Source organism: Tauraco erythrolophus, chromosome 8, assembly GCF_009769465.1.
Source record: "Tauraco erythrolophus isolate bTauEry1 chromosome 8, bTauEry1.pri, whole genome shotgun sequence".
NCBI classification, from domain to species: Eukaryota; Metazoa; Chordata; class Aves; order Musophagiformes; family Musophagidae; genus Tauraco; species Tauraco erythrolophus.
Genome location: NC_141472.1, coordinates 9,603,583 through 9,629,424, shown reverse-complemented (window position 1 = coordinate 9,629,424; position 25,842 = coordinate 9,603,583). Strand labels below are relative to the sequence as shown.

At 40.0% G+C, this 25,842-nt stretch overlaps 1 protein-coding gene across 4 annotated transcripts in view; it reads right to left on the bottom strand.

The window, feature by feature from the left end:
• The window catches only part of PMS1 (PMS1 homolog 1, mismatch repair system component), a 48,042-nt gene that overhangs the window by 20,657 nt on the left and 1,543 nt on the right, over positions 1–25,842 (bottom strand). For 3 of the 4 annotated variants that reach the window (XM_086615825.1, XM_086615824.1, XM_086615826.1), the window contains exons 2-7: positions 23,788–23,940; positions 18,472–18,654; positions 16,333–16,435; positions 14,653–14,816; positions 4,703–4,819; positions 783–905 (exon numbers count right to left, since the gene is read on the bottom strand). In XM_086615825.1, the coding sequence (XP_086471951.1) occupies positions 783–905; positions 4,703–4,819; positions 14,653–14,816; positions 16,333–16,435; positions 18,472–18,654; positions 23,788–23,919 (822 nt within the window). In that variant the 5' untranslated portion in view covers positions 23,920–23,940. The remainder of the gene's footprint in view (positions 1–782; positions 906–4,702; positions 4,820–14,652; positions 14,817–16,332; positions 16,436–18,471; positions 18,655–23,787; positions 23,941–25,842) is intronic. The other variant, XM_086615827.1, reaches the window with a different exon arrangement.

Below are 25,842 nucleotides of genomic sequence, written 5' to 3'. Positions count from 1 at the left end.
GAGCCAGGCATATCAAATACTGTGTGGAGAAGGATTAGCCTTTTTTGTCACTTAACGTACCAACACAAATTGAGGGTTACATCTACAAAGCTTTGCTTGCCAACTGAAAACTACTTCATTGTCTCCCCTTTAAAACCTACACGCACACTTTGGCACGAACAGGGTTTTCTTTTCTGGGGAGAGGGCATGGATCAGAACAGCAAGGCTGCTCCAAGTGAGGTGCTGCAAGGTTCAGCAGTGTGAGAAACCCAAGAGTATCAAATTCTGCCTACACAATGCCTAGCTGTAGCCAATGCTGCTGCACTATCACTTTCATTTTTATCTAATGCATACACAAATTTAAAGGGAAAGTACTCATAGTTGCTTGACAAGCCCATAGTAAGAAGTGTACAGAATCGAAATTTTATTTTCAGAAAAATTCTCTTACAAGAAACCACATAAGGTTCCCCCATGGAAAACTGCACAAGTGTATCTCTGCAGGCTAATACAAAGAAAGAATCAACTATTCTGGTCTCTTGCATACAGTATCTGAAATTACTTTTTTTTTTTAACAGAAAAAAACATAACCTCCAGCTCTGTGGTCGTAAGTGACCACAGCAAATGGAACAGAACTGAGGAACCAGGAGCACTGGACTTGCGGAAGAGGTATCTGTTGTGAGTGCTAGTATCTTTACCTGTAATATTCTAGTTATTTTATGTGGGAAAGAGGTTGTATATTGCATAGGTGTCTCTGTCCTCAAGTCACATTTCTATTCCTTGAATAAAAAGCTAGAGGATGTTACCTTCAGTATTTCCTTCTGTTGAACAGGACGATTATTTATAAAAACAAAACTCCTTTCTGAACTTGAAAGGCTTGTCAAAGAACTGTCTGACTCAGCTTTCGGGAGAAATCCAGAAAGATTTATCTGCAATGATAAAACAAACACAGTACAAAAGTCTTTAAAAGAGAACCCCAAAAAGGTTTTCAAGAGATGAGATATTAAAATGAAATTGTACAGGAGTCCAAGTCATTCAAATGCAAGCATTGCTTCTTGAAAGTTATGATACAAAAAAAAATAAAAGCACTTAAAGAAAAAAAAAAAAAAAAAAGAAGTTGAGAAGGATGAGTTTGTATCTATTTTCCTGACCAATTTACTGAGAAATCTCCCATTTGGACTGCCAGTTGCAGCAGGTTGCTGTCTGCAGCTGAGGGCTATGAGAACAATGCCCGCTTGAGGGCTTTAGGCTTGCTGAGTGCAGGGCTGCCAGCTGAACCCCTGTACAAGCTAGGAGCGCACGCTGCTGCCCGACCTGGTGAAGGCAGCAGTCAGTAACTCCCAGGGGGAAAGCCCAAAACACACCATCCCTCCCTTTCCACACACAGGGCACCTTAAATAGCCTGTCATAGGGCATTTACTCAGGGCACCTAAATTTACCTACGCCACCTGTATCCAAATCATCTGACTGTCCAGGGTCCTGAGTGCCCACGATTCACAGACCGCAGCAGAACCTGTGAGCACACAGCACTCCCAAGGAGCCTCGGAAAAATCACACACTTTGAGTACCTAACAGTAATTCCAAGTTCTAAGATTCTTCTGTTAAGATTCTTCAGCTAAGGGTTTTTTTAGGTCAAAATGAGACCGATGACTTGTGCTGCCTGTCCCATCACCTCCCCCTCTCCCTCACCAAGCAACTTTGAAACTGCTGGATCCATTTCAATTCAATCCGAAGAAGAAGCAGAAATCTCAAAGATATCACATTTCCACAATTTCTGTGATAACTGACAGCTGTTCGGAGAGGAGAGCCTCAAGATACTGACCTTACTGAGGAACAGGCAACTGTAACTTTTCAAAAGACAGGATTCATCAGCATGTAAGCACTGACATGCCGATCACCCCACATACTGCCCCATACACCGCCCCACTACTGCTTGCCCAAACTAACAGGGAACACAGGCATCGTCAGGATGGAGATTTTGAAGAAAGTCTGAAGAATGTTCTGGTAGCAGGGTGGATCACAGAACACAGAAATCAGACCTCGTTAGCTTTGTTTTTGGCAGAACCACTCGTATTTACTAACATCCAAATTATCATGCATTTGAAACGGAATTTAAAATCCCTGGGATTTGGCCTATCCTTCCCATTCATCTACGTCACACCAGCTATCTGCTCATGTGCTTCCTTATTCCCTCTTGACCTTGTAATAAGCATTCTGTGCTAAAGCTGGAGTGTTCTGGTCAGCAACGTCGCGCAGAACCAAACACCACTGGTCAAGTTAAAGAGGTGTCAAATATCTGTTGGATGATTATCAGAAAACAACATGCAGCACTTCTAGATTTTATTCTGAAACTTTAGCACATCCTCCCTGAAACATTCCTCCTCTGTGCTTCAAGCTTCTTTCCTAATTCCTGAAAATCTGCACAAGTCTTTCACTTCTAACAATATTTTTATATACAGACAACATTAAAGCAAAACTGAAAGTCTCCAAATAACTCATTTAAGAAGCTGCCAGATTTAAAAATGGCTGACTGCTGTTACTATTTAAAGCCATGCAGAGTATCAGTATGCTCATTAAAAGTTAGCAACAATTTCTAAAACTAGTCTTAATTATCAGAATTTTCATATATGAAAGTACATGAAGTATAAAGACCAAATTACAGAGACTGGAAAAATATTACAGAATTTTTGCTTTTGCATTAGATCAACTGTTTCCAAAGTTAATACTTTAATAAAAAACATAATACATATTAAAATATATCTGTGTTGAGCGGAGAGTAGAACATCTCTCTTAAGAACTTACCTTTTTCCCAGTGGAACATGCATCTGCTAAACTTAATCTCCACAGAAAAAAAGAGTTTAGGAAAATTTCCTGTGTGAATGTTTTCAGCCAAAATAGATCCATCCATTTACAAGACTGGGGATGTGAAAAGCACAGATGCTGTTTTGTCTATGTAAAAAGTTGTCAACTCTTTTATTTTCTTAGCTTTCTTTTTATTTCACAAGTAGCTCCTGAGTTTGCGCGCTTTGGAGTCAGCTTGAAATGCATTCTAGTTTCATTCAGTGCTCACAAGGGAGAGGTTTTGAAGAAGGCCAGACTTTAAAACCCCTGGACCACTTGTTACAGAAGTTTTAACTCTGTAGTTAGTAAGGTACAGCTTACATGAAGTTGTTTACAGCAATGTTAGTTTTGTCTTCAGAGTAGACTTTGCAGGAAAGCAGTATGAAGCCACACAATGGACAAGTAGGAAAGGAAAAGAATTAAAGACCTGCCCTCTGGACTGTGTACTGAATGAGGTACGGGCCTAATGGGAAGGAAAAAAGCAGCAACTGCCTTGTCATTAAATACCTATCCCAATACCTGCACACAAGGGAGAAAGAAAGGGTTACACAGGCAGCCTTAATTCCATCATTTCGTAGTGTTTGGCTACTTAATTTAGAAATGTCTATGGTTTCTGAACGTAGATTTGTGCGTGAGCAATATGCATGGATCACTTATACACACCTATAAATGATGCACATGGTATTTTACACACTATTTAGAGACAGAGGGAGAGATGGAATGTTCCCCCAACTTCTATTCAAGGAATATGGATGCCTCATGATATAGCAGAGAGGTAACGTGAGAACCTGAGTGCCTCCTTCAAGCTAGTCCTTTCTAACTACCCCCACGTCTTCCCTCCGGAGCCCCCTGCACTTGCCCTGTGGGGCACATCTAGCCTGCGTTCAGGTAAGAACGACTCTGGGTGTTCTGTTCAGACATAAGCAACTAAAACTTTGTAAACTACAAGGAGCAACTTGTAGTTCTTCCCAACTAGCTCTTCCCTTGCCTCATTCCCCTGCATATGTACACTGTAAGTGTTCCAACAAACTCAAGGTTTAAGTCTGAATAATGCTACTAAACTTTAATACATACACATACTCTGACTTTATTAATGCTGTTAAACACAACTTAGCATGCTGAATGCAGCATGCTAAGTTATGTTTAACAGCCACTGTGACTTTACAGATGGTGGCTTATCTCATCTGTTTGACTGGTCAAGATTTTTACTACAAGATACAGGAAAATGCAACTTTGAAGGATCAGCAGTAGCAATGTCTCCAGTAAAAATGGAAGCAGAGTAAAAAAATTTTAAAAAATGTTGAACAAAGGAGAATATAACAGGGAACTCCCTTAATTTCAACAGGGGCAAAGAAAGTCAAGTGCAATAAATTTTTTTACAAGTAACTAGTATTTCATTGAAATACACGTTCAGTGGAAATTTTGCATAACTTGCCTTCTAAGTATGTGTTTCTTTTGCTGCTCAGGTGCCCCTCACCAAGATTGAGAGGATATTCTTTAGAACATAAGGCTAAGAGGCCCTGAGGAAGAGCGCGCTATAAATGCTTAGATATTAATCAGAGCACAACCTGCCCGTGGGCCAGGAATCCCAACTTAGACAGCTCTGAGCAATCAGCAATTCTGCATTTGTCATCACAACTGTTTTTACTGCCATTTGATCAGTGCCACATGAGTCCTGAGTAGATGATTCTCGGAGTGGATTTTTCAATCACCAAATCAATTAATTTTACAGAGCGGACAGTTATAGAATCAAATGCATTCATCAGATGTCGATCTGGACATAATAATTCTCTCTTTTCCAAAGTCTCCTTCTTTTTGAATATTGATTTAGCTCTCTTCGTTGACAGGCTTTAGGTGGATTTGGGAGAAGGAGGTTTAAACTCACCTCAGGATCTTCACAGCAGTGTTGAAAAGGTACCATACTGCCCATAACGGCTGTTCCCAGAACTGACATACAGGCCATTTTGTGATCTGACACCCTGGTCTTCTGCCAAATAACTGCCTGAAACAAATGGCACAGAGTCAAATTTTTGACATTATATTTATATTTGTTGAACTCAAGTCATGACTATGAACATGCATATGCAACTGCACACATACTGTATATGTAACATTCTGTACTCTGACCCTCTACATTCACAATTTTCAGCGTTATCACACACGATACGGTACCTTATGGCATGTCTTCTCATTTTGTATTACTTACTTAGACTCACAGCGATCAGAAAATTAAGCAAAGCTTATATTTATGGATTACACCACTAACCTGGACTTCTGCACCTGAAACAATTGTTAATAACAAATCAATAAAAACACTACTTCTCCTCTTAGATATATAGCAGTAGGCTTCACGTTTTTACCAAGCATATAAACTGAGGGTTTCTGACACGTCTCTGGAACAGTGGTCAACATTTGAAGGTGGACACTGCAGTGCTTATGGTACTTAAGAGATAGGCCAGTTTGGTAGAAATCAGGCTATTAGATGTCCTTTCATAGCTCTCATCTGGACACTCTAGGTCTATGACAAACCTGCTATTTAGAAAAGAAAGCAACTCTAAGGAAGCATTTATAAGGAAAACAGTTGTTTGTCTAATGAAAACTTTGTAACAAAGTTAGAAGGATAAAAGGATATCTGCTCTATTAGCTACATATCTTGCAATACTATTGGAAAGATTTAATAAATTCAGTAAGGCATTATGAACTGCAACGTGCATCAGGAGTTACCTGTCCCATCCACTTACACAGACAGAAAGTATTAGCTACTTTAGGAGGTGAAATTTTGCCTCTCACTAATGAGAACTCCTATACTAAACAGACACAAATTTTACTTTGAAATTGCTGTCTTTTAATGCTGTGTATCAGCAACGAAAAAAATTCTGTTTAGTTGGCTTTCTGCTTCTAGGCAACTGAGACTGCTAGATTCAGATCCACTTTACATCTATTTCCATCATTGTTAGCTGACTGAATGTATTTCAGTGTGCAACATTCAAACATAAAAGAAAAAAAAAGCAGCAAGTTGCACTTGAAATCTGACATTACAGTGCTCTTTAAAATTAATGCTTTAAATAGATGCTAGGTGTCAAAAAAATTCAAAATGAGTTCACAGTATTCTGGTACAGGATGTTACATGAAAGCATGGTCAGTGAGCAAAGAATACTCACGCATCCATCTCAAGAAATGCAATACATAGCCTTAAAATTCCACCTGTCCAGTGGGATATTTGCTGGCCTTGAGGGCTGAATTCCACAGAAGAACACGGTGCTCCTGTAAAATGATATTCCTTCCGTACAGGACAGGTGGAATTGTAAAGCTTTGAGACTGTTGAGCCCAAAACTATTCCCCAAATCTTTAATTTTCCATTCCCATGTATACTCTGCAGCATTTGTGAAGTGGGGCTTTTTAATCCTGCCTGAATCTAACTCACCTCCTGCAGAGAAACCTGACAGCCCTTTGCACATGCTGGATCACAGCTCAGTCATCCTAGAGTGAGCATGAACCCCTCAAATGTAAAGGACAATTTACATCAGGGAGGGCAGGGAATACGAAAAGGGGAGAAGGAGAAATGAGCAAGCAGAGCCACAGGCTGGGTGCCCACAGCTCTGGCACTGAGAGCCCCCACCGTGCTTCGGCAAAGGACAGCCCGTGGCTGCCCAAAGCACCCTGCCTCTCAGTCTCTCGCCTCTACACCTGCTGTAAATCTCCTCAAAGACATTTTGGAGTGATGAAAGAATTTGTCCTCTTTAGATCTCCTCTTATAAAACATATCCTGTACTGCTTCTATTTTAAAATTGATTACTTAAAATGGAAACATAAGGTGCCAAGCAATTTTTTCTTTACTAGATATATTTTAAATTAAATGCATGTGACTAAACTGATAAAGACACTTGTTACATGACTAATATAAACACCATCCTGTTTATTTTAGGTTATGCTAGTGTGATGCCGCAGGTACAGATATAAATCTTAGCTGCTGATTAATGCAAGGTTATTACACTGCCTGACCTGCCGAATGGCTGATACTCAGGACTGTGAAAAGATCACTTCAGTAAGGTGGTTTTAAGAAAGCTGTGGAACATGAGAACTTATTAAATGCAAACTTGCTAAAAGTAGATAATAAGTTCAGAGGGTATTTTTTAACTAGTCATATATTTATTGGATATTAATACCCAGGACGACAGACAAAATTTTAGGAACTAGTTACCACTGTAGGTTAAAGACAACATACTAGAGAGGCCAGGCAACTCCTAAATTTCTGTACTATATAAACTCAGAATAGATTGTGGGTTCATTTTTAGCCCTGACTGCACGCTATGAAGCGACAACATAGGAATAGCTGGTAATTTAAAGAAAATTATTTGTCTAGACTCTCCAGATGTAGCGACAGGCATTAAAAAAAATAGTAGGAAACAATGCCTGTTGCATTTCATTTACTTCAGAAAGTCCCTGTTTCCATGAGGTTCCTGCAATACTTTATTTTTTTAACCTTGATTATACCCTTTAGTTTAGCTAAAAATACACACCCACACACACCCCCCATATTTTTTTTCTAGGTCATATAAAGCAGGTGCCCAGGATGAGCCAAAGAAGAATCTGACTCTAGTCAGTATGATGACACTGCAGAAACCACCTACTCAAAGATATATTATTACATACGGCCCATCTTAGGTTTTGCTAGAGCTAGCCAAATATATCCCACCTCCCTCCTTGTTTCATTGAAGGGGATGACATGATCTAGATCTTACAAAATGTCATAATGTATATAAAAACATATTGCACATATACAGAAGGTAAGTACGTGTGTGTGTGTGTGTGTGTATGTATTTCTCCACCCCAATCCAGCCCTAGGACATATGCACATGCATACTTTTGTGGAGGATGACAACGTACATGCACACATGGAGCAGGCCTCTCTCTTATTTCAGGATGCACACACATAGCCCAGAAGGATTCCTTGAAAAACATGTAAAAAGTGGAGAAAGATTATGCGACTTCTTCCCACTGAGTTCCCTGGTATACGGCACTAAGGAGAGTAAGAGCTGCTCATTATTTGTCCCCTCAAGGACACCAAGGAAGGACAGGGAAAAAATGCTGCCACTCCTCATCCCTAACTATTCCTCATATTCTACCGGCAGCCACAACAATCTGCAATCACAGAAAAAAGAAAAATCTTAATTAGAGCTGGGAACTGGACGCTGTTGCTGACTGCGGCTACTTCAGCGCAACCATGATGCTACGAGTTAAACAAATTCCTCCTGTTTGCCTTAGTACGACACAATGGCAGCAACTTAACAAGGCAGACTTTCACTACCCAGAAACCATCTATCGTCTTTATTTATTTTGTGACAATCACTGTGTTATTTAGCCTGTAATAAAGTTTGAGGGTGTAAAAGTCCAGCACTGTATATGAACTGTAGGCTAGTCATGTAACATGAGTTAGGTCTGTAAAAGAGAACTGCATTTCAGTCTCTAGTTTTGTTTCACGTGCTACAAAAATCCTGTCACCCTGGCATCCGAGCTCTCACTGCAGACAGCTAACTCTTTGGGTCAGTATGTTCCTTAGCTTTCCTGACATAAACCACAATCATTTATTAGGCTTCAATAAAACCGAAAACATTGCTGCCTACCTGTTAAGAGGGCTTACAAACAGGAACAAAGCCAGGCAGCGATATCCAAAGTTTGAAATCAGCCAAAGGGAAACAAAAAGACATCGCTTTGTGCAACGTGTATAACCTCTTTTCCTTATGATACAGACACCTAGCTGCAAGGGCTAGCACACTCTCTGCAGTGGGAGAAAACTCATCAGCTAAAATCAAGAAGACACCAAGATAAAGTCTTAACCATGTGCTTTAAAATCCCAGCCTTCAAAAACGTTGATGTTGTTTATCAGCTCCACACCATAACTGGTGTCTTGCTTTAAAACCAATGGTAAGTTACCTTATTGAACGAGAGCTCTTGCAGAATCTTTCCTTGAAAACAGAAACCACCGCAGTTTTTCAATTTAGCTTAAAGAAAAATAATGCAACTTTCTACGTAATTGTAATTATTTTCCCCATATGTTTTACACTTGCCCCTGAGGAATCAGTTGTCCCATCCATTTCATAAACAATGGTGGGACAACTACCAGCAGAGGTATGTCATGGAGAAACTCAAGGCACCATTTTTCTCCTCATCAGATGCAGCTGACATACTTGTCTACTCTACAGGCAGCAGACATTACAGCTATCGGGGGACCTGTTGAAAGACTGTAATTTTCCACAGAACTGGTCATCCTACAAATTCTGACCTATTTCCTGCTCAGACTTCCCTTTTGTGCTACAAGAGCACCCTCCCCATTAAAAGGCTTTCTTGAGCATCATGCAGTGGAGAAATGCTTGGATTTGGGAGCTGGAAAGTAAGTTAGGAGATGAGCTAACAGATATTACAAGGAACTAAGGACCTTCATCTGGTAACACGTCTTCACAGCCTTTCAAGAATTACAGACTATAGTGAGAGTTGTAAGTTTTTTGGCTGCTTTAACCACACATGTTCAACTGTGGGTGTTTAGAGAAATTTTACTTCCATAACAGAAGGGAAAAAAAAAAAAATCTCTCATCAATTGAACTACTGTCAAAAAAACAGTTTCTAATCCTAAACTGTCATTCAGAGGATGTACGTCACTACAGTGAATTCCTTTTAAATAAAGGGATGTTGAAAGCCTTTTCTAAAACAGTGGTTAACCAAAGTAACAGAGAACACACCTAACTCTAGCAGAGTACACTGCTAAGGAAGAGGGAGAACTTGAGGCAGTTTTGGGAAAAGCCTTTTTCTGCTAACCTTTAAGTACACAAAGGGAACGTGAAAGCCTTGCAAGAGCTAACGGCACATCTCAGACTCTGCGACACACACTGCATATGTGAAACAGTAATTGTTTTGGGATTTCAGACATATACTGTGCTGTCACTTGAAAAAAGTGATGGATGAGAAACTGGAAACCTCAAGGAATTAGTAATAGGATATAAAGCATTTCACCTCTAGGTCACCAGTTCAAATTCAACCAGGTTGGTAGTGACCAAAAGTAGTTACCATCTGGCAGCTGTTCTCTGGCCGATGTAAATTGAGTTGAGGGTCTCAGCGCATTTCCTAGTGGACAGGTGTCCTCATCACAAAAAACACCATAATTAACTCTCTGTTTGGCTTTCTCAGCAAAGTTACTAACAACGAATGGAAGTCAGGACTGAGCTATATTCCAGGTCAGCATGAAAGTATGTTGGCTGCAGAGCACTGCAGATTCTTAATTGTAATCCCTCTTCATATTTAAAGACACATAGATTAGGGAGGGACTATCATCATTATGAAATTATTTATTAATTAGTAAAGTAATATATTATTAATTTGTTACATTAAGTTACCATCATTACATTAAATGGAGTAGACTTTCCAACTCAGGAAAGCGCTTGCATGTTGCTGTTTCTGCTCAATGCAGATTGCTTTTCAACATGCAGCTACAGCAGCATTTGAAAGTACAATGAATGAACATAAAGTATAATCTCATTATTAAAAACAGTAAATTTACAATCTCATTATTAAAAATGGTAAATTTACCCTAATGCACTTACTCTGCCTCAGAAAACCCACACTTGTTACACAGGACTCAGACACAGAAAACAAACTGGTTTTGACTATTGGACATGGACTGTAGGTTGAGATTATCTAACTTGAGAAATAAGAGGAGACTTTATCATAAAGAAAAAAATGAAGATCACATCCTTTAGGTCAACACCAACTACAGACACAAAAGAGGTCTGGGGAAGAATACCATCCACAGTTATAACAGCAGCTCCAAAACGGACCTCTTGCATCCAGAATTTCTCAACCATGTCTCTCAAGAAGCAAACAAGACACAGTTCTAGGCAGAACTGTAAGTCACCAAGGCTTAAAAACATTATATATGAAAAACACTGGGGAAAAAAATATTCCTTTATGCAGATTTTCCCACAACAGGGACTGGAAAGTTTCTGGAGTCTACTTATGGTTCACCTGTGCTTTGCACAAGACATAAGACCAGCTGCATACAGTATGACCTGCTGATAGGCGCCACCTGAACCACCTGCTGCCGTGATTTGCTCAGCCCCGTTACATCTGAAATTAGTACAACAGGTATAGTTACCACGTGCCCTTTCTCATTTCAGTGTTTGTGGAATACAGGCAACTAGAACAGAATCAGTGTTCTGTATTACCACCCTTTCAACACACAAAGGCGTTTCTTGAACATCAGTGGCTTGTACGACCGAGTCAAGGGCTACTGCTGTTAAAATCGCAAAAAGTGTGAAAACTGTTCTTCCAGGGAATAGTCCTGTATCGCCCCAGATAAAATACAGCCAGAGCTCATAGGGGGCTAGAACACAGCATTTCAGGCTGAAGAGTTTGACGCAGTTTAAGCGGTAGCTGACTTCGGAATGTTCTTAGCACGCCTTCAGATAATGTTAACTTTAAATAAACTTGCTGAATACTCATGTAAATTATTTCCATTTGGCTGTCTCATTATTCAATACGCTTTCAAGGAACATGGTGATGAAAGAAGAAAAATACCTCTTTCTAACATAACCATACTGGCAAGAGGATCAACATTATCAGTATTCAAAGAATGTCTTGGCAAGATAAACCTTCATAAAAAGAAGGAGCACCAGCTAATCCAAGTTGTCAAAATAGCAATAGTACTTCAAGGGTTGATCTGCAAAGTGATTCATTATTTATTGCTAATGCAAACAAACCATTCTGAGCAGAAAGAGCAATTGAGCATTTCCCATCTCTGAAATCAACTGACAGAGAGTCCACAATAAAGGAACCCTATGGTAACTGACAAAAGGATATCTGTTTTCTCGCTTACCAAAAAACAACCCAAAGGCAGGAAGAGCATTGCAGTTCTTCACAGAAGACAGACAGATATTTATAAATATCTAAGAAATTAGATATTTAATGGTAGCATTTTCTCAACTAACACAGACATGAGATGCGGCACAACAAGAAGGAAAATTTCTGGAAATTTCATTCAGAAGCATGAGACGTACATGGTGGAAATAAAACATGCAATGTATTGTACATTCTAAAAACATATATACATTTAACAGCTCAATAACAGGTCTGACTTGCCAAAATGAGCTTCTGCTGGAATCAATTAGGCAACCATTTTCAGATGCCTAGCCTCAGACACTCCTGTTAAAGTTTCAGCCTCATTACATTCTTCCTTGGTAAAGCTAGGGCTACACTTTCTTCCCTTCTCCTGTAATTTCTTATAAAACACAGGACTTTAAAGACTGAGGGGGTTTTTTTTTGGTTTGGTTGTTGTTCTTTTTGTTTAAATGTTATGGGTTTGTCATTTATTTTGAAGATTTCTTTGAAATATACTTTCATTTACACTTTTTTTACTTACTACTCTTTCAACCCATCTTTCCTCGTCTCCTTCTGTAATAACTCATCTCTGTTACCTTCTCGCTCTTTTAAGCCTCGGAACCTGATCTTACTCCTGACGTGTATCTTCTTCCATTGCAACAGAAAGTATTGGCTCAGCCTCAAGAATTTGGGATTCTAGGAACCCCTCTGAATAATTGCACATACAATTTTTTTTTTAAACTAATATATAATCTATGAGCTACATGAAAAATAAAGCCATTCTAAAAGTTGATTCTCTCTCCTAGTATGTTTCAAAAAGAAACATAACAGCCACTACCAAAAAAAAAAAAAAATCTGAGACAACCCTATCCAGCAGAGTATTATTCTAGCACAGATACACTGTAGGATCGCTACAGGAAAAGCACCTTCTGATCTGAATTTAAACAAATAATTACAATAATACTTAGCATCTGAAGGAAAAAACTAATGAATATTTATATTCTGTGATATTACAGTAAAACAGATGCACATAGACCTGATGAAAGTTGTTACACATTGGAATCTCAGAATTTCAAATTTCTTTAAAAGTTATGATGTAATAGGTAACTTTCTGTTTTGCAAGGAATGGCAGCAGCAGTAGAAACACAGGAATCTGCATTCAAAGTGTTTGAACATTTTCAGGCTATTTTAAAGCACTTACACATGCACAGAGACAAACTGCACTTTCTGGACGATTTCTTCAGCCTTTAATTTTCCCTGCTCAGCAATAGCTACTGAGCGACCTCTTGTGTTGAAACGTTTGAGCAGTTGCTTACTTGTTTTCTTTTTTTCTGAATAAATTAAATTAACACAAGGCCGGCAGTGCAAAATGAAGAGCCCCAAAAATCAGCACCATCTCTGTCATTACAATGAATAATACTGCCTGCAGATAGTGTCTGTATTGATTTATTTTACTTACTGAAGCGGTGTGTTGAGGAATTTAACTCTGAAGCTACTAGGACAGGTAGTCAAAAACAACGTGCAATGGCTACTATCATGCGGCTCTCCACACCATTTTTACAGTCAGTATTGTGAAAATGAAACGTGGTTAACTGCTTGCACATTATAGCCATGGTATTAAAATAAGCAGAGAAAAAAAAGAAAAACAAGGTACATAATAGTCTAATCAAAGGAGATGAAATCAAAATACCATTACAAAAGTCATTTGCAACTTTTGTAAATTTTTGAGAGGGCAAAAAATTTTGTAAATTTTGTAAATTTTTTGCAACTTTTTGAGGGGGCAAAATCAAACTGCCAACAAAAGACAAAATTAGTTTTATTAACCAACATTTAAGACCAATACTGTGAACCACTGCTAGGTACGTCAAGGAGCTTAACACAATCTAAAAACTACACATCCCTGGGACCTCTGGTTTCAAACTTTCTGTGGCCTCAACGAAATAAGACTGAAAGCAGCAACACTTTCTCAGCTTTTGAATACTAATACTGTACCCACAAGGCTGGCTTTTGTTTTCCACAGTATCTACACTTTGATATTTAGAAATTTATACATAAATATAATGAGACCATGTTATACAGCTCCTGGAAAGGATGGGCAATCTGTTGTCATTTCCAGAAAGCACAGTGTCATTCATCACTCCCACTGAAAAGGAACTGAAGTGTGGCTGTTTGGCTGACAGAGTAACTGCCGAACATCGCTGAGTGAACAGGCCAAACGGCGAGATCAACAAATGAAATTATTTTAGAGCAGAAAGAGACTTGCTGAGAGATGTGGCCACCAGATGTCGCTTCCACTCTGTGGCAACTTGCAAGTTCATTACCATGAATTTGCATTCCTCTCGGAGGTGCCCAAAGCAGGAGCACAGCCAATAGAATCAGCTATGTCCAACTGGGATCAGGTAAGGAACGGCTCAGCATGCCATCTCTACAGCTGTGTGCATAATTTCTGTAGTTGGGTTGTAGAATTACTGTTCAGTACACTGCGGAGTCAGGGCAGGCTCTTAGCAGCCTCCGAATCCATTCCCTCAAGTCTAAACAAAGAACAACTTGCTCTACTAAAGCCTGTTGTGGTAACACATTACTCTTACTTACACCAACGTAGAAAATTGATTTGAAATGTTTAGCCTTTTGAGATAAACCCATCATTATGTACTGAGCTCTTGTGACTCAGCATACAGCAAGCTACCTGTATGTGCTATAGTGTCTACCCAGGCAGGCAGCGTAACCAAATAAGTTTTGAGAGCTTTTTCAGTTGGCTTAGTTTAACACTTGAACGGGCCCTGGGGCCTAGTCAGGTCTCACTTCTTTGTTCTGCAGAACATCATCAACATCTTTACTAACCACTAGCATGTGAAACCATTCTTATACCACTAGCCATGTAAAACAATGTCTATACTTCATATATCTAACCAGGCATCTGTTGGAAGAGATCCTTAAGATAGCCAGTACAGAAATGCTCATTATTACCTTATTATGCGTGAAGGTTATCCTCAGGTCCGGTTTTATGATACCATACGCTACCAGTAGATCTTGGACTTTTTTCAGTTCTTCCTTACATTTTCTATTTGTTGAGTAAAACTGCTTTCTTACAGGAAGATTCTTAAACAGCTTTAGGACTGTTACTGTAGTACCTGCAAGCAGGTGACAAAAAATAAGTAGAAATTACATGGAAAGCATACCACTGACTGGATATTGAGGAAACTTCACTTTTACTTGGAGACACCTGTCTCTATGCTGCTGCATACAAAATAAACCCTAGTAACACCAATCTAGATTATATTAGCATTAGAAGAAATATACCAAATTAGCAGTCATCTTCCCCTAAAACAGTAGCTATAAACCTTACGGCGCTGTGATTCCTCTCCTTTATTCAGAGTTATGATGGCAGCAGTAAGCTTTCTGTCGTACACACTGACAATAGAGAAATCAGCACTACGTAAAGCTGAAGGCTCCCTCAGTGCATGTTAAGTTAACTTTCATTAGCAAAATGATTAACAGACTAGAATCTGATCAGACATACCTGGAGGCAAAGGAACACTGTGCTCCATGAAGGCCCGTAACGAGCATTTGCTTTAGGGTAGTACTTGAAGAGCCAGATACCTCGCTCAAGGCACAGTACGTACTAAGAGGAGGAATATTCATCTACCAACACTATCACATAAATTCCTAGGGTATTGCAAAGTATTAAATACATGTCACAGAATTCAGTCGATCATTCAACGATTTTGACAAAAGACAAGACAACACAACCCACAGGCTTTCCAGCCATGGAAAATATTAATATCTAAATCTTAAAAAGAGTCCCCGGTTAAAATTAGCTAAAATTAGAGCTCTCAGTTTCAGCTGCCAGCTGGAGGGTAGCTTGTAGGGCCTGAGCTACAGCTCAGCTGGGAAAAGCTGAGCTTTACGGAAAAGCTGCAACTGCTTCCTCAGGAGGACACCCTTGTCACAAGAAAGGAGCACACCACTTCTCTTCCGGGAACACACACCAGCTGGAGTGGGAGTGCGGTCTTAATGGTCCTCGCTGAGCAACAATTAGCTGAGCAGAGCATGAAGTAGAGCAGATGTTACCCCAAACCTACACCATGACTGAACCACCAAGACCGCCTCTGAAGTGAGGGCAACCTTTAATCTCTCACACAAACACTCAGAAATCTGATTTCTAGCGACACACCCTTCCTGCAGGTTAGAAAGAACTGTGACTCTGCCTGATCCTATAGCCATGCTGCTCCCAGCAACTCCTTCATACAGCAGCAGGGCAACTCTTCCTCCCTTAAACAAGGATTTTGCTACGTACAGAAACATTATTCTGGTCCTGAACAAGTCTTTCATATACTTATATAGCGAGTCTGCCTGGACCTGGGGCTTTGAATTTTTATAGTTTTTATTTCCACTGTCAGCTTGAAGAAGTGAGTCAAAGAAGGAGAAACTAGTTTATAATTACTATCTAAAGCAGCTTCCAAGACCTATTATTTCTTATGATAGTAACACATTCTCAGTTGACAGACATAAGGCAAGAAATGTTTACAGCCACAAAGATTTCATACTCAGCCTTCAAGTACAGAACAGGTATTTCAACATCAAATAGCGCCTCAAAGAAACATAAAATGCTACTGTCAGTGCAACACCTAAACAATATCACCCTACCTTGCCCGAGATGAGAAGGCTTTTTAGAAGTTATATGCCCATTGCTATCCAGAGCATACTGAGTGCTGAAATCATCAGCAGCTGTCTTTGTTGTGATCAAAACCTGAAAAGAGTGATTTAAAAAAATTACGTTAACCCAGGATTCACGAAGTTCAGAATGAGCTTAGACAAGCATTGCCACCACTCTTACCATTGTGTTATTTTAGTCGCCACAATTACATTTCATTAGTTTATAAAATTTTTCTTCTACAGGTGTTTCTTATTGTCACAGAAACATTCTGCATTATTACTCATTTTTCCATCCATTTAACTAAAAGCCACGCACTTCTATCACACTAACACACAAGCATAGCAATCCCTACCTACAACACACACTCCTATATCTTCTATTTTAACACAGGTTAAATAAACGACTAAATCAACTGATAACGTTGCATTTCCATCCTTCGTGAGACGGCATACTATGACAACTTCTTAAATTCATGTGAGATTCCACAAACATAACAACTACTATCAAACAGTGTATTATCTTTCCACACCCAAACATATCTAGCAATCAACAGTAGCATGTTTTGTAAGCTATTAAGGTAATACACAGATCAGCTTTAGCAAGCCTAGTCATAAACCAGAAGTTCAATAAAACTACCGAGTTTTATTGTGCCCTGAGTTCAGGTATCAACATTTTGAACAACAGAATCACTGCACCCTAACCACCTGAAAGACACAGAGGTTATCACACATAGAGCTTCAGGATATTTTGACTCATTTTAGTGTCTCATATGAATCATTCAGAGTTCAGCCATGCCTCTGGAGAGAAAGAACAGTAATTGATTAATTGGAAACGATAATATTACAGACCTACTTAAGGGCCAATAGTAAAGTACTTCTTAACTGAAACTTCAGGGGGCAGTTTGGGAATGCAATTAATGCCAGGAGTGTTTAATTAACATAATTACTGATGCAAGAATTACTACCTATTGAAGCACTTTATACAATCTGGCCACCTCCCATCTCTTACGAAACATACCACAGAGCTGATTAAAAGCTCCGAACAGATGGCATCCTGCTCTGACGACTCATTAGAAGCAACCAATGATTGAGGTCTGTCATCATCTGTCAAAACATCAACACTTTTGAAAGCATCTTTGGAAATCTCCATCCAAACACACCACCCACTCCTGCTTAGCGCAATATGAACGTAGCCCAAAGGTCCAGCATCTCTCCTGGCCTTGACAGTTGACAGTTCCAATCAGATACAGGTATCAGTATCTTCTTGCAGAATCTAATCCTTGGCAAACTTAGAAAGAAGGATCCAAAATTGACCTTGGTGCCATATAAGTATAGAAAGGCAGAGCACAGTGGAACAGGTAGATGCTGTGCCCTTAACAGCCTGAATGCTTTTCAGGTGGTTCTGAACAGTCTTTCTTACTTTTAGTCGACAAATTAAACCCTAAATATCAGAACACTCCCAGTCCTCTGAACACAAACGTGTGCAGCGGACTCAGGCCAGGGAGCAAGTTCCTGTTTACTCATAGAGATAACAACGTTTGTGCAATTGCAGTCTCCTACATGTCAAGGAGCAATGTGGAGTCCAGTAAGATCCATGACTCCTGATCACCTAGATAACATCAAGGCAGAAATCGTTACTGGAACAGTGGCTATGTGGGCCATCAGTTCCTGAAATGATTTCTCCTGGCCACCATCTGCTGTTGCTCATTCTGATTTACCCTAATTCAGGTAGCAAACTCAGCCATACTCTCCAACATTATGTTTGCTGAAAACACCAAAGAGGATAAGCCAGTGTTCTAAGGAATCATGTATCTACACCCTGATACAAAAGAAAAAAAAACACTAAGCAATGTTCTGACTGAGGAAAACAAGTAGAGCACTGCTGTAACCAGTACGACAGGAAGCCAGAACTGACACTAACAAGAAATCCATACTGCTTCCTAACTGTATGACATGACTTCTGGGAAGGAGGACAAAGGCAGCATACACAGACAAAATGTTTGGAAAACATATCCCTGGCAGGCTGCTGGATTTAGTCTTTGCACCAATATTTTAATAAAGCTTTCACAAACACGCACACACAAAAAATCACAACACAAAAAACTAGACACATTTATAGCAACTGCTCACCTCTGATATGCTACAAATTGATCCCAAAGCCTCCCCACGGAAACCGTATGTTGTCAACCTTTCAAGGTCCTCAGAAGAGCTTATTTTTGAGGTGTAGTGTTTAATTGCCATAACTGGAACATCAGCAACCTTGATTCCATTGCCATTGTCTCTTACTTCTATTTTGTTAAACCCATAATTCTCCTAAAAAAGAACAAAACATATGGGAACAATAGAACAGCCAAATGAATTAAGACACAAGTTTGAAGCAGCTGTTACAGCTTCTAGCCATCCAGACAGCAGAGAGAGTTTTGCTGATTTGGAGAAACTGAGTAACCATTAAATGTCTGTTTAAAAAAAGAAAAAGAAAACACAACACGTTAGGAGAGTAATGACCGTTTCTCTAATTAAATAATGTAATTCAAACCCTGTGGTTTTGAAATAGCACATAATACAGTAAATTGAAGGAGGATTTTTTTTTTAAAACCACAATGAAATTTGAAAAACCTAAGCTCAGAAAAAGATCTATAGCTAGAAAGCTAAGACTTTTCACCTCTCTTACCTGTTCGATAGCAATTTTTTCAAATCACACAAATGCAGTCCTGCATCCATTTAAAGTCAGTGGGCCCTCACTGAGAACTGTTTTCAACTTCATTCTCTATTTATGTGATTTCACTACTACAGAGGTTTTCCAGTCTCTATATTGGCTCTCAATCCACAGAAGCTGCAATTCTAATGGAGGCAGGGCATGAACGGGGAGAAGAAAGAAATAAGAAAGCTTGTAAAGAGGTACAATACTTTACAAAAACAAGTAGTTCTCAGAGGCTCTTTTAAAAACAGCTTTCAAGGAAGCAAAGTTCAATCTTTGTGATTTACCTCTACATACATGCAATACATATTTTACTGAATTCTGATTTAAATATGTCATTTCAATAAATGCCAGCATAAATAGGGTAAAAAAGCCAAATGAAATATGAAATTCAAGTTCTGTAAAATCTCAAACAGATGCAGCAAACAAATGCTTCCTTCCAGCTACGTTATAATCTGCACATGTAAATCACACTCAAAAATAAGCACAAGCCAGGAAGAGAAAGTAGTTTGAGCTGCAGGATCACTAACTAGACTTCTTTGACAGAAGCACATCTGGCTGTTTGAAAAGATTATAATGCAACACATGGAAAAATGTGCTGTGGTGTGCAACACATCTAGGGACCTTAAAAGTGGTTTTGCTTAGAAAGAACATCTTGAATGAGTGGCTCCCACTGATGCTGCACAGACCATGGGATGGCTGCTCACAGAAAGCCGAGTGATTAAACAGAACTAACTTTGTTGCCCCATCTGGGCATGTACTGAAGACAGTTATGAAAAAATATCATGTACTTAAACCAAAAGGAAAGTATCCAAAGACAGAATCTGTATTCACACATAATCTACATTAGGAAGCATCAAAAGCCTCTGAGGTGGGCACAGAACTATATACATTTAATTAACTGACACCCAATAGAAGTGTGGGCACTTCACTGTGCTTGTGAAGGAATGGTGCTAAAGCTATCTTCAGGTGATAAACAATGCTTTTGCTAATATTTGAGTCAACATCCCACTAAAAAGCAAAACAGAACCTAAGCAATACACCTCAACTGAACATAAAAACACCTAAGGAGATATAAACTGGAAACCTTCCACCCTGCTGCTCTATGCACTAATGAAGAGTTTGAGCATTTTACAATGAACTCCTATTTTCCAGTGTAGTATTCACTTCCAAACCACTTAACTGCTTAAGTGAGATTTATCTTCTTCAATTTGAATCAAAATGTTACATGAATGATTCTCTATTGCTTTTCTAATATTATTCATTTTGACTTGCACATATTTTACTTAAAATATTACAGTGCTTAAACTTTGTCTTCTGTAACACCTTCCACCACGCTTCATGACCTAAATACTACTGAGGTTGTGATCCCATGTGACAGTTAAGTTGCTCTACCAGATCACTGATGCCAAACCATAGAGGGCTCAGTTCCCTCCTCTTTTACTCACAACTGCAGAGTCCCATCATTCAGCTACAGCTCTGTTACTCATGCGAACTCCAAGGCCAATTCAGCTTATTAACCTGGCACAAATAACACCCTTTTCTTGCTGGGTTACTTTTCTCTTGCATCAGCAAGATGAATGGATCATGAGAGGTAGAAATGCCTAGCAATGCCATGCAGATGGATGTGGGTCTTTGCTTTTCAGGCAACGAGATGGATCAGGTGTACAGTGGAACCTCACCTCGAGCTAAACTTCCTCCAAAAAGGTTCTAAGGATTAAAGTGCCCACTTCACGCATTGGGAAAAAAGGTGCAGAAACAAGCATCTGCCTTTTACAACAGCCATTTCGTAAACCTGTAGCTAAGGTTTGTCCTTCCTGAATCCCAACTCAGCTCCTAACACAGGCTGTTGCTCACCTTCTCTATTAGTTAAAACACGGAGGTCTCAGTTAGCCTGTGAAGATTATTCTTATAAATTCCTGTTAGAGGTCAGCAGGGAAATTGACAGACTGATGCCCATGGAGTCTCTTTATCCGTACACAAGCCATTACATTGCTGCATCAATTTATTTTACCATACTTCAATCTGAACCCAGGACATCATGCCAAGACTAAAGCCATCACTCTCCGTATGCTTAATGCACAGCCATGCTACTGAGGCAGCTGACAGCACTGCTAACAACAAGGCAAGCTCCAGCATGTTTGTCCTTCTAATAGCAACAAAGTCAAATTAATAGATAGATACAACCCAACACCTTACAGAAAGGCCACAGTTCAGTTTCTAATCAAACAACCAGCTTTATACTATTATAAAAGCAATATCACATTATCTAAAACCGCAGCACGAACTGACGTTTTTCCCAGTGTTGTATTCCCAGTGACGAGTGCTGTTCCTCAAGGGTTGGTGCTGGGGCTGGTGCTGTTTAACATCTTTGTCGATGACACGGACAGTGGATTTGAGTGCACCCTCAGCAAATTTGCTGACAACACCAAACTGTGTGGTGTGGTTGACACACTAGAGGGAAGGGATGCCATCCAGAGGGACCTTGACAGGCTGAAGAGGTGGGCCTGTGAGAACCTCATGAAGTTCAACAAGGCCAAGTGCAAGGTCCTGCACATGGGTCAGGGCAATCCCAAGCACAAGTACAAGCTGGGTGAAGAATGGATTGAGAGCAGCGCTGAGAAGAAGGATTTTGGGGTGTTGGCTGAGGAGAAGCTCAACATAGAATCATAGAATCACAGAATGGTTTGGGTTGGAAGGGACCTCAAAGATCATCTAGTTCCAACCCCCCTGCCATGGGCAGGGACACCCTCCACTACACCAGGTTGCTCAAAGCCTCATCCAACCTGGCCTTGAACACTTCCAGGGATGGGGCATCCACAGCTTCTCTGGGCAACCTGTTCCAGTGCCTCACCACTCTCAGAGTGAAGAATTTCTTCCTTACATCTAATCTAAACCTACATGAGCTGGCACTGTGTGCTGGCAGCCCAGAAAGCCAACCGTATCCTGGGCTGCATCCAAAGAGGCATGGCCAGCAGATTGAGGGAGGTGATTCTGCCCCTCTACTCTGCTCTCATGAGACCCCATCCGCAGTACTGCATTCAGCTCTGGGGCCTCCAACACAAGAAAGACATGGAGCTGCTGGAGTGAGTCCAGAGGAAGGCCACAAAGATGATACGAGGGCTGGAGCACCTCCCCTATGAAGACAGGCTGAGAGAAGAGGAGGCTCCAGGGAGACTTCATAGCAACCTTCCAGTACCTAAAGGGGGCCTACAGGAAAGCTGGAAAGGGACTTTTGACAAGATTGTGTAGTGATAGGACAAGGGGTGATGGCTTTAAACTGAAAGAGGGGAGATTTAGATGAGATCTAAGGAGGAAATTTTTTACTGTGAGGGTGATGGAACACTGGAATAAGTTGCCCAGAGAAGTTGTGGATGCCCATCCCTGGCGGTGTTCAAGGCCAGGATGGATGAGGCTTTGAGCAATCTCATCTAGTGGAAGATGTCCCTGCCCATGGCAGGGGGGTTGGAACTAGTTGATCTTTAAGGCCACTTCCAACCCAAATCATTCTATTGATTCTACAATAAAAGCCAGCTGAGACACAGCACAAAGACCCTCAGTAACAAAACCTATTGTAGCCTGGCAAACCCAGAAGTTAACAAGAATAAAACACTAGCCATTGATTGGCTCACAGGATCTGATTCTGATAGCCTCACCCCTAGAACTGTGCGCACGCTACTCACTTTGGAGTTACTCAGGAAGAAAGACACTATGCAGTCTAAATATTGAAAAGACAGAGATCATCACAGACCACAGTGAAGACATCTTTGGCTCGCTTGAGGCAAATAACAAATAAGCATGTTCCTTGGCATCTGCAGGAAACCATACTCAGACAGAAAACACTTGAGACTCGTTCAGAAAAGACAGCAGTCACAGGGACCAAGAAACAAGCAGAAATTGAATTGCCCTCCTAACTAAGAGCATTTGTCTAACACTTAATTCAAGAATAGCTTATACATTCACTGTTATTTGCAGGAAAGGAAATTGAATGCAATTCTGGACACATCCATTCACAATGACCGTAACAACACACTTTTTCACTACGTAGGAGATACTGCTACTTTGCAGCTGTTGACAAAATACTGTAAAATCAGAAACACTCATGGAAGCAAGAGACATTGAACAGTAAGTCGTTTTACCCAATTTGGGAAAAAAAAAGCACAAATTCTTTATTATAAGCAATATTCTTTTTTTCAGAAACTATCTTTGAGTGAGTGATATGACAATCTTTTTTTAACATCTTATAAAAATAAAATATTAGATGTAGCCAGAGCTCACCATGCTAATTAGGGACCATGTGGTAATTTGTATTACATAAACACCTAGCATGGCCATCAACCTTTTCCACTGTTTCCATTTTCACTTCCCTGACAATATTTTGTAATGAGCATGAAATATGCCGGTCTAGCAGTGAAACTTAAGTCCAGTATCTTCCAAAACAAGGTATTAGTCAGAAAAAGTAATTTGTAAGTAGGATGAGACATATTAAAGAAGTTGACAGGTTTTCCCCAAGATACACTCAGGAGCACAAATATGCCCTACTGTTTCAGTGGGGCCTCAGAAATGTCAATGGAAACTGATTTTGGACCATTTTTATTTATTTGAGGTTAAAACACATGTATAAATATTATTAATACCCTTCCATTCCCCAAACCACGATAGCCTGAAAAACACATTTGCAGTGGAACAACTTTCCTTGCATCTTATTTTACATCCAATTCTTTGTAAGAGAAAAAAAGAGCACTTACTAGTTTAATATCAATATTTGTGGCACTGGCATCCAAGGAATTTTCTATCAGCTCCTTCACCACGCTGACAACTGATGTAATCACCTGAGAACTTGAAAGGAGACGAATAGTTTCTGCTGACAGCTGTTTCATAGTGGAGTTAAGTTAGAGAGGCTGCACAGAAAGATAACAGAAAAGGAATGTAGAAGGCACATTACAGATACATATTTCTCAGTAATTGTTTTTACAGTAACTTTTACAGCAATGTAGGTGAAACATAACATTATGGCTAAAAAGCATAGTTTTCAAGGTACCGTAGGTCCCAGCTTCCTCTGCAGTCAATGGGAATTTGACTTGCGGAAGAAACAGAACACAGAGGTCTAGACTAGAAAACATTCACACACAGAATCACAGAATGTTAGGGATTGGAAGGGACCTCAAAGGATCATCTAGTCCAATCCCCCTGCCAGAGCAGGACCACCTAGAATAGATCACACAAGAACGCTTCCAGGTGGCTTTTGAACATCTCCAGAGAAGGAGACTCTACAATCTCTCTGGGCAGCCTGTTCCAGTGTTCTGTTACCCTTACTGGGAAGAAGTTCTTCCTCATGTTTAAGCGGAACCTCCTATGTTCCAGCTTATATCCATTTCCCCTTGTCCTATCATTGGATGCCACTAAGAAGAGCCTGGCTCCATCCTCACATTATTTTAAGCAGGTTAAACTTCTAATGAAAAAAATTAAGAAGTCAGAGATCTATTCATCAAATCAGTATCTCACATGTATATAGTCATCTCCTGTAAATTACAATAACATGTGGTTGTGAACTTGCAATTGTAACAGAGCAGGCAGACCAGACTGTAAACCAGATCTGAAATGTCTTCAGATAGGGTATTTACCCAGCATCAGGCCTAATTCCAGCACTGATGCAAAAAAAATAGACATTTTGAATATTTCATTACTTTTTTTTTTCCCCCCAAACTCCTTGCATTGTGTCTTCCTCACATTCAAAACTTCTGAGCTCAGCACTGCTGTGCTGCACATACAATTCCCAGTACTCAAAAATTCATGGATGCAATACAACCTGAAAGTTAACTGTTTTGGAGTTGGGAAAGAAGTGGGGAGGAAGCACAGCGGTGCTGAGACAAAAGTTACATTCAGTGGCAACAGAATCTACTGGCCACAATGAGAAAAAAAATAACTTCTGAATTATAACCTTGCCTTTCTGATCAGACTTACTGCATGCCCTCAGGCAGGTCACTTTATTTCCGTGTCTCTGTATCTTCCACTTGAAAATGGAGATGCCTCATATTGTAAAAAAAATAATGTCCACTTGCTTATTACATCACTGAAAACACTTACAAAGGGCTATAAAATTCCTGCTGCGTTACAGAGACACGGTAGCATGAAGAAATTGTAAGTGGATCTGCAAATTTTTGCATGCATTGCTGTTTACATACCCAAGTAGAAACAAATAACCAAGCTCCAGGAAAAATCTTTGCTAATCCTTGTATCATGTCACAAGGAACTCAACCAGAGTTTTTCACACATATGAGAAGGGGGGGAGAAAGACCGTTGCTAGACAGCGCTTTGCGCCTCAAGAATGGTTCAGACTTGAGTTGCTCACTGACCTACAAGAACCGTTTCTTCTCTCCACAGCGGCACTCTTTACTGGGTTATGTTATGTAATGTTATTTACACTGAAAGGCAAACAATCCCGGCAGTCCTGGCTTCCCCATCAATTCAGCCCAAGCTATCTGTAGGAGCACACAGATCGCACATTCAGCACCCGTCCCAAGGATATGACCACATGTGGAGGAATGGAGCAAACCCAGATTTCCTCCTGACACAGCCAGGGACCACAGCCAACACCCCAGAGCACCACTATCCTGTAGGGTATACACAGTTGATACAACAATCACAGGACACTTCTCTGCCTTGACTTCCTTCTAAAGCCTGCCACTATTTAAACATAAAAGACAAAGCAAAAACATGGTTACCTGGGGGGGGCGGAGGTATAGTTGTTCCTGCTTTGAAAAGGAAGCAGAATTAGAACTTTTCTAAGAACAGCTACAAAG